The sequence below is a fragment of the Oryza glaberrima genome, chromosome 9, assembly GCF_000147395.1.
Source record: "Oryza glaberrima chromosome 9, OglaRS2, whole genome shotgun sequence".
Classification (NCBI taxonomy): Eukaryota; Viridiplantae; Streptophyta; class Magnoliopsida; order Poales; family Poaceae; genus Oryza; species Oryza glaberrima.
This window is the reverse complement of record NC_068334.1, coordinates 19,626,206-19,636,597: the sequence shown is the minus strand read 5'-3', so window position 1 is coordinate 19,636,597 and position 10,392 is coordinate 19,626,206. Positions and strand designations below refer to the sequence as shown.

General features: G+C 43.8%; 1 protein-coding gene across 1 annotated transcript; it reads left to right on the top strand.

Annotated features, from left to right (window-relative positions):
* Window positions 1–2,937: 2,937 nt before the first annotated feature.
* Window positions 2,938–6,570, top strand: LOC127783978 (protein SHORT INTERNODES 1). Its single transcript, XM_052311145.1, has 2 exons — window positions 2,938–3,991; window positions 4,068–6,570. The coding sequence occupies exons 1-2, from the start codon at window positions 3,445–3,447 to the stop codon at window positions 4,466–4,468; spliced, it is 948 nt and encodes a 315-aa protein (XP_052167105.1). The 5' UTR covers window positions 2,938–3,444; the 3' UTR covers window positions 4,469–6,570.
* Window positions 6,571–10,392: the final 3,822 nt, after the last annotated feature.

Below are 10,392 nucleotides of genomic sequence, written 5' to 3'. Positions count from 1 at the left end.
GCATTCGTCCCAAAATAAAGATTTTTCCCTCTTATACTATTGCATGGATAAATAACTCTTATATTTGATATACGTGTAATATAATCAAATTCATATTATCGATTTAATGGGATTAAGTTAGAAATGCATTCGTAAATCGAATGACTTAGCAAGGTGGCTCACTATGAAAAAGCCAAAGTGGTTTTATTCATAATTAGCTTATTGAGTTGATATCATTATACAAGTGAGTGAACGTACTAACATATCTAGCTATAGGAAAAAAACATTATGTTAAGCAGAAAAACATATCTTACTACCGATATAAAAATAGAAGTTGATATTAGTATTAGATTTGAAAAATTAATTAATAAATAAATACCCCATGAAAAGTGTGCGAAGGGATACATGATGAAGCTCCGGGCCTGTTTAGCACAGCTCCAGCACCAACTCTACCTCTTTTGGAGCTGGAGCTCAGCCAAACAGTCTCAGTTTCACCAAAAATGGGAGCAAAACTGGGTGCAGCTCTATCACAAAATGAACTAGAGAGGTGGTACTGGGTTTAGGCAGCTCCACAACTATATCCACTCTAGATCCAACTCCTTGAGCTAAATTTAGAGTTGGAGCTCTACCAAAAAGACCTTTCATAAGGGCAAGTACAATAACAATAAATCACCGTCTAATACTCCCCCTTCCCAAATTGATCATCATATATATTTATGCACCAAGACCAAGGATAATTTAAATTGTATCAATCAAGACACCATACACACATTCTCCCACAATGCATGCATCGATTAAAAACACCATGCCAATTACACCTTAGCATGCACACTTTCTCCAATGTTGCATTAGTTGTATTTTGATGAAATCCGTGTCCATGTGGTTATATGATGATCAATTTGAAAAATTTTAAATTCCATTATATCATGATCAATTTGGGAAGGAGGGAGCAGTAAGCTTACGTTGGATTTTATACCTAGCTGGCGGAGAAAGAGTACTATGAGAGAGATACGTCGTTGGTCCAATGCTCCTATCGTTGGCTTAGCGCCTTCATATATATCGACGGTTCCGTCGACTGAAAAAGAAATTAGTGTGAATGGGTTTGGCTGATTGGCTTGGATGAAAGAGAAAAGCGGGAAAGAGGTGAGAGAAAAAATAATTAAGCGATGATGATATAAATGTTGCGCTAGATGTGAAGAGACAAGCATTGTACTTATCATATGTTAAGTTGTTTCTAAATGACGTGTACATGGATTATAGTAAGCAGTCGGCTCCTCTATTGCCCTTGCCCTAAGATATGTATTCATGGTGCGCCGGTGGAAGGTTTTATTGTTTTGTATAGTGAAGATCACCATTGGTGATAGGTCATAACCCCAAATGATGACTTGAATCTATCTTTCTAGGCATTCAACCAAACAGTGAGACATAAAGATAACCCATTTGTTTAATAAACAAGTAACCAACTAGCGTGGAAATAATCCTAACATATACTTAAATTTAGATTTTATGGAGCGTAACAAATCGATGTTGATAAAATTTAGTGGCACCGATTTAAAAATAACGATCAGTAATAAAACTACATTTTAACTTATGATATATATTACTGCGTGGTAAGAATTCTATGATTATATATCTATATAATATTTCACTCCAATGTCTCACGGTGGTTTTTTCACCGTAGAGTAGCCCCAACGAGGATGGTCCTGTAGTGTGTACCCAGCGTATGTGCCCCCATGGGAAAATGACAGAGTGCCACTCCGGCGTGTAGTTTGCGGTCACCACTCACCAACTGCTGTCACTCGCGCGTCCAGTACAGTACACTGCTAGCTAGTTGCCCTTAATTATCTCCCTGTCACGGGGGCATGCAATCAATCAGCTGCTTAATTAAAGGCAGATGATCGAAACACAGCTGAGAGACCCTTTAATTGGGCCCCCCCCCTTTCCGTTAAAGAAAATAAAAAGCAGCAGAAAACTGCCTTGTCAACGATCCACAGACAGACAGACACACACACAGAGCACAGAACCTGTCTTAACAGTATCTATATATGCTAAATAATCCGGTTGATTTGTCCCACTGAAACGTGCATATATACGATAGATACGATACCTCCCGGTCTATTCCTTCTCCCCTGCAAACCGGGGTTTGGACTGGACCACTCGATCGCCACTGCACTGTCAATCGATCCATCACACCACTGTTTCCTGCTAATTAATCCAATCGACCCCAACACGACATGGATTTCAGCTACGTCACGCGTAATATATCCCCACTCCTGCATTGGCTTGGTATCTCACTATATATATCTCCTTTAATTCGCACGATTAACCGAGACGTGATGTGATGACCGAGTACAATAAGTGGGTGTTTTGCACGGTGGATGACGGTGAAATCGAGCGTTTTGGGTGGGGGAAACATCAGAAAACCCGCGCGAAACAGGGGGAGATGGGGGGAGCCGCGCGCGGATGACCGTGGAGTAAAGAAAAGAGCAAGCTCCCGTGTTCTCCGGTGTTTGACTGCTACTCAGGCCGGCGCGCGCCGCTCCGTGCCGCGTCGTCGCACACGAACGATCCGGCGGTGTCGGTGACAACGATTCGAGATGAATTGACATGTTGAGACTGAACCAGACACACTGTCAACTAAACAAATCTTCTTCTTCCTTTCCAGGATCTTTTCTGCGATCGAAGACGCGTATACGTATGGGCGTGGCTAGCTTGGCTGGCTTTGAATATTACTACGCACTGACTATGGCGTTGGAAGGGAGGCATGGAATAACTGAATTCTGGAGCACGCCAACATATGCTCTCTCGCTGCATGCATACGGCGCGGGCAATTAACTCCACCCCGGGGTCGCATGCTGCATGCAGCTAGTAGCAGTGCAGTACAGTACAGTACAGTACATTCCAACCAGCTAACCGTATTCAGAACGAGAGAGAGAGAGTGGGGTGAGGCAGCCGGCAACTGTACCCTGCCTTTTCCCCTCGACTCTCTCTTTCTCTCTCTCGCAGCAGCAGCAGCAGCTGCAGCCGCAGCCGCGTTGCCGTGTGCGCGTGTTGGTGGCTGGCTACCTCTCCAACTCACGCGCACACACACACATCTCTTTTCCTCTCGGTGCGATACGAAGCGAGAGCGAGAGAGAGAGAGAGAGAGGAGGCAAAGGCAATAAATGGAAGCTTAGGTGAGCGCAGGCTCCATGGCGGCGTGGCAGGGCCTCTCTGTCGCCTCACCGTCTTAACTCGCGGCAGCGCAGCGAGCTGAGCTGAGCTGATCCGGCCGCCGCGGATTAACTCCTCCTGGCCGCGCGTGCTAGCTACTAGCTAGTGGTCTACACGATCGAGAGAGAGGTTTCGGTTTCTTGATCGGTTCTTGATCTGCTGCTGCTGCTTCGTGGTGGTCGTCGTCTTCTTCTTCTTCTTCTTCTTCTTCCCTAGCCGGGGGTACGTACGGCCGCCTATGGATTTGGGCGCATGGCGGGGTTCCCTCTAGGCGGAGGAAGCCACAGCCGAGACAACCCGGCGCCGCCCGTCCCGCCGGTGCACCCCGCCGACGCCGCCTCGTTCCTGTACGCCACGAGGGGCGGGAGCTTCCAGCTATGGCAGCAGCAGGAGCAGCAGCCGTTCTACGCCTCCAACATCATCCGCTTCGCCGATGACGCGCCCCCGGCGCCGTCGTTGGCGGGGGCGTCGTCCTCGTCCTCGTCGCGCGGGATGCGGTCGAGCGGCGGCGGGGGCGGTGGCGGCGGCGGCGGCATCAGCTGCCAGGACTGCGGCAACCAGGCCAAGAAGGACTGCACCCACATGCGCTGCCGCACCTGCTGCAAGAGCCGGGGCTTCGCCTGCGCCACCCACGTCAAGTCCACCTGGGTCCCCGCCGCCAAGCGCCGCGAGCGCCAGCAGCAGCTCGCCGCGCTCGCCGCCTCCGCCGCCGCCACCGCCGGCGGCGCCGGCCCATCTCGCGACCCCACCAAACGCCCCCGCGCGCGTCCCTCCGCCGCCACCCCGACGACCTCCTCAGGTATATACTAGAGCTTAGCTTAGCCATGGCGCGCGCGCTGTATCTAACCGCGTTGATCGATCTGCTGGGTGTGCAGGAGATCAGCAGATGGTGACGGTGGCGGAGAGGTTCCCGCGGGAGGTGAGCTCGGAGGCGGTGTTCCGGTGCGTGCGGCTGGGGCCGGTCGACCAGGCCGAGGCGGAGGTCGCGTACCAGACGGCCGTCAGCATCGGCGGCCACGTGTTCAAGGGCATCCTGCACGACGTCGGCCCCGAAGCCCTGGCGGTCGCCGGCGGCGGCGGCGCCAGCGAGTACCACTTCCGCCTCACCGGCGACGGGTCCTCGCCGAGCACCGCCGCGGCCGGCGAGGCAGGCTCCGGCGGCGGCGGCAACATCATCGTGTCATCGGCTGTGGTGATGGACCCGTACCCGACGCCCGGGCCCTACGGCGCGTTCCCCGCCGGCACGCCGTTCTTCCACGGCCACCCGCGGCCGTGACCGGTGCCCACTCCGGTCGCCGGCCGGCCGTCCGGCCAACGTCGCCGCCATGCTGTAACGCCACTACAATCTCACTCGCTGCAACTGTCAATTGCTTTGGTCGATCTCGATCTCTTGAGAATTCTTAGCTTCTGATCTCCCTTTGATATCTCGTTGCATAAATTGATGTGTTTTCTTCTAGAGCCTAGCTTAGCTTAAATTAGGCAGGCGAACCCTTTAGACTCTTGTTTGCTTCTCTTCTTGGGAGCCATTTGATATGAGCAATTAATACACTCGTTTCCTAGCAAGAATGATTGGAAGCTTCCCAACAGTTAGGAGCTTGGGGGAAAGCACCCTCTCTCTTTAGCTTAAGCTTAGCTTGATGATTTCCACCGTGCACTGTTCATCTTCTTCCTTCATTCCTGCTGCTTGATTGAATTGATACTAGTAATTCTTGGTATTGGTGTACTATACTCCATGTAGAATAAGGCTAATAAGGTTTCTTTGCTTTTACTACTCCATGTTGTACTCCATGTAGTATGTGAGTACTAACACCATGAAGTATATGTGAGATGTGAGTACTACTAGCTTCCATAAGGTTGACACCTTCGCTTTACTATAGCATGCCCCTTTGCTCTCTTGAAAAGCTGAGCCCTAGAAACCTAGTTGGCTTTAATTGGTAGCTCGTGGATCCTAGATATCGCATCGTCTTAAGTTAATTGGGGTGTTTGCGTTTGTTTATGCCTGTGATTATATTACTACTAGCTAGTTGTAGATGAGAGAGAGAGGGACAGAGAGATTCAGTCATCGTATGCTCATGGGAGAGAGAGACAAAGTGAGTGAGTGAGAGAGGAGACAAACGAAAGGAGCAAATGATCATCTATCTGGTCGGGAGCCGTGACCGATCGAGCCATGCGCCGATCCCTTGCTTGATTTCGTGATGGGTTTTTTATTGTTTCCGAGTTTTACAATTGCAAGGGGGGTGAGATGATGACTCGCACATTCTCGTGTTCTTCATCCGATCGATCTCTGACATATGAACATTGTCTCGTTGATCCCATCACATCAGGCAGCGAATATATATTTGTTTGGCCTTTTGTCCATCATCCTAGGTTGCTACATTGCCTGGGTTTGGTAACTATTGTTGCACAGGGAATTAACCTATTCAGGCATGACTTTTTTTACACTACTTTAGCAAGGAATGTACTGCTCTTCTGTTTTTAACAAGAAATAATATTCAATTTCATGCTTCATCTCACAATGCCGATAATTAATGTCTACTTTCAAAAAACAATATATATAGTTGAGGTGGTAAAATACTACCCGGTTATTCTATTGTTTGTGGTCAAATAAATCACATAATATAACTTGTATAAATTTTTAATGGGCTTCCAGCTTGTTTGTTTTTGTACATGTGATGTTATTGGTTTTTCCTGAAGTATATGTAGGAATCCATAACAAAGCTTTGCAAAATTTTAGAAATATCACATGGTAAATATATATGACATGTTTAGGTAATATATGTAAACTTTTCTTCTACTGCCTATTAATCATCTTCATTTATGTTTTCTTTTTGCAATCAGTGGTGGTGACATGATATTTAATAGTAATGTGTTTGATTCTGTATTGTTAGCTAGTACTGAATGGTTATTTATAGCTTGTCATACTGAATATATATCATCACTTCGCAAAGCACATTGTACATGTATTTATGTGGCAAAGATACACAAGTAGTTAAGCTCATTCACTGAAACACTAGTAAAAATAAAAACTTACTACTAGTTTTTTTTGAAACCGTAAAACTTACTACTAGTGGTGCTCGTCTAGATTCATAGTTAGATTTTTTTTTTTGGATGGAGGGTGTAAGGTGTAGACTTCATTTTGGCTCACATTAAGTCTCCTGTACGTTATTAGACTAATCTGGTTAGTAGTGTGTGTGTGTGTGTATATATATATATATAAACACACACACACATACATATATATGTTCGATTCATGTGTAGTATGTCTAAAAAACACATGATCAGAGTAATCTGATTAGTAGTAGTAGGTCTCCTTTGCGTTTATGCTGTAATTCATCCAAAAATTAATGGCCCATATATCTAGAATATATAATACCTATTTGCCAGCTATATATATATATATATATATATATATATATATATATATATATATATATATATATATATATATATATATATATATATATATATATATATATGCAATTTTAAAGCTCATTTGTCAAATACAATATGCTGAACTATATTGATTTTTTATGTCTTCGACAGTTACCGGTTGCTTACACCAGTACTAGTATATGTTCCCATTGCATCATTTTACGGCGGTGTATCTGTTAGTCCATTTGAGATTCTTGCGTGCTCCACAAAGAAAGCAACCTGGGCTGTCATTCTAATCCGCTTCTAGCTTTATGCTACTGTGTCAATGAGAAGATTCTGCCAAACAGAAATGATTGCATGCATTTTCACATATAGTATATTATTCGTTCTCGACGCTTATAAATTAAATTAAGGTTGTTAATCAATATCTCTATTTGTCGTTGAATGCATGTGCATCCTGGTAAGTGCCTCTTCGAACACTGGGAATTTTATGCTATAATTTACACATTGCTAGTTTTATATAGGACTATTTGAGTTCAGTGTGAGGGATACTCTTTAGACAAGATTATGGGCGGAAATTACAATTAATTAATTAATTCTTAGACAATTATAAATTCTTGCTTTGGCATTGACAACTGGTTCTACTTTCACCTTGCAAACTTTTTACCCCTAGACAATTAAAAGTAATTACTGCCACACGTTTGTACGTGCTAATGTCTAAAATTGTTACTCCATTCCAAAATATAGTAATTTAATTAGAATAAAATTAGACCTATCCTATTGCTACTGCTATGAATCAGGATATAGTATTATGATTGGTTTAATCAATCGCATCCTAGATTACTATATTTTTTTAAACGGAATTATTTGGACCTTGGTAGATTACTATAGTTGTGTGCTGGTCGCATAATTTCCTGCTCCTACGTTGTTTGTTCATTTCAACTTATTTTTTCACGGGCGCATATAGTGTGCTTGGAGGGCTTCTTTTATGCGGTTAATAAGCTCAAGACGTGTGACCGATGTAGCGTGAGACTGAATTTCTTTTCTTAGTTCCATTCTTTTCAACTAGTTTGTCGGATCTTTGCCATGGAATATCCGCTCAACTCATCTAAAAATACATTTTTTAAAAAAAATAACTTTTCTACCACATTATATTGTTCATACCACATGTTCTAAGCTACTAGATTTATCTAAGTAGATCATCCGTGGCAATAATCCAATAAGCAGTATGTCTGTTTTGAAATTAAGTTGTAAATTTCAAAATTAGTTGCAACTTAAACAATCTACCACCACCACCAATAACCAGGATCCTGATCTCTCTTATGAACGTGAAAGTGGGCAAGGAGCATCTCGTACTCCCTAGCTAGCTATAGCTATCGTAAGACAAATCTTTGCTTTGGGCAAATATATCCTCGGTTATGATTAATAACTAAAAATATGCTCTGGATGATCTCTTGGCACCAGAGACCGGCTGCATCTTGATTTCACAATTAACTCCTCAGTCTCTTTCGGAACAAATTCGCGTCTCAGTTCATTTAACACTCACCGATCACGGCTCGCTCCCGATCCCAATGGACCACTGCTTGCGGCCGGCTGCAGAGATTAGATTGATCGTAACATGCAAAACTTGTGAGAAGGCACCAACCACAATGTGTGTGTGCCCATAATTAGGGCATGCCAAGTCTACCACTGTACAATGTGTACACCAACTCTAGCTAGCTGCCTCTAGGTTGATCTCTTGACCGGCCAGTCGAATATGAATGGATAGGAGAGGATACACTCAGCGTTCACCAAACTGTTTTAGGTTTTAGGTGGGTTACCGTCTCCCTACGGTTATCGCGGTTACCACGAGTTATACTATGGTTTTCAAAAATTGAGAAAGTTACCGTACATGATAACCACGATAACCGCATGGTTTTGTATACCCTGGATACTCTATGCCTAAAAAGTGTTACTGATAGAGTAATTCTCAGTTCATAATGGTTGATCCCACTCAGTTTTTCTCTTTTTCGCAATTGTTTTTTTACTCTTGGAAATATTTACACGTGGTTGACTACTATGCAAGAGTAGCTCGATAGTCTGCTAGCTTATGAGAATCTAGACTATCGGGAAGAGTTGGAGATTTAGAATATAGCTGACAGAAGCTTCCCGAACAAGGTTTAAACTGCAGCTGCCACTCATTTAATTCATACTTCTCTAGTCGTTTGTTGTGTGCCACTATAAGATGAGCTAGGATTATTTTGAATAGGAACTTCGAATGATTAGAACTTCTACAAATTCGAAAGGTGTCCTAAGGCCTGCCCATAAAACATGGGTTTGTTTCAATATTCTTGAGGAAATTGAATTGTCCCTATAAATTCCATGTGATTAGGACATTGCATTCCATGTTAATTAATCCTATATGTTGGACTACCTAGGACAAAAGGTTTTCTTCCCTATTTGAGAGGCATATAGCTCCTCGTCGCTTGGGAAATATCTCTCTTTAAAGAGAAGTACCAAAACTAATTTCAGAAGTAACTAGGATTAAAATTTCACCCCGCAGTATCTATACCTGAGTTTTCATGATCCAAGAGGCGTAGTTTTTTTTATTGTTAATTAGGAGATACTCCCTTTATTCCATAAAAAACAAATCTAGTATTAGATGTGACACATAACCTATGTTCAGATTCATTACACTAGAATATGTCACATCCAGTACTAGATTCATTTTTATTGTGACGGAGGGAGTATAGCCTATGAGATATCTAACTTTTCAAGGGTCAGAAAAATTTTGTTTAAGTTATTTCAATCAATTTTTTTTACCTCTAAAGCTGTGGTGAGATATAGAACAGTTGGGAACTTGGAATCCTTGGTATTGCTGGATGAGAAGTTAGCCGCGAGCCAATGAATCTGAAGCGAAAGAAAACAAGGAAATGTGACGATTGCGTGGTGATGGATGCAAGCACCTGCAGCTATCTTGGTGACTGAAAGTGGGGCCTGGGACAAAGTGGTCAGTGTGAGAGGACAAAAGAACAGTATCTGCTTGTCACCTTTTTATTTGCTCTAGTGGTCTCTCAATGGAAGGATGGGATGAAAACTCTTTGCAAATGATTACACTCATGGTTGATACACTGCTGAGGGAATAGGAAAAATATGAGACATGACAGATTCTAAAGCAAATGTGCATGGTAGTCCTGCTTGCCCTCTCATCAGTCATCACCTTCTTTTCCTTGGCCATAGAAGCAGCTGATAGCTACAAGTGGTGCCTCCTTTTGTATTCTTTCTCCTCACATGGACTAGTAACAACACCGCGTTACTCTCTCCGTCTCGAAATAAGTTCACTTCTATACATGAATATGAACATAGCCGAGACAGTAATAAGCTTAATAGTCATACACACACTCACACACCAGTAGTACCCTTGTTCCAAGATAGAAAATCATTGTCAACACATGGAGGATAGCACATGAAAAAGCAGTGTACTACCCTCCTTTTCTGCCCTAGCCATAGTGTTCACTACTGTTCCCCACCCATCTCTCTCTCCCCTCTGTGCCGTTAATGTTCTTGCTCTCATGATAACTGTGAAATGAAAATCACAAGGAAAAAAGGGAGGAGAGAGAGAGAGAGAGAGAGAAAAAACTTGTCTCATGGATGGATGGTGCAGGCTAAGAGTTGTAGGGCTCTTCATGGGGAATCCTTAGAGTGGGGAAGACGAGAGAGAGGAGGCAATGGTCCCATGAAGTACGTGCATCGAGTTGTTGGCGTTGGCGCGCGCGCGCGAGGTAGAGATGAGCGGGTCACGTGCTGCTCATCCACTGCAAAAAATGCCAAATTCTTCAGAACCGTTAG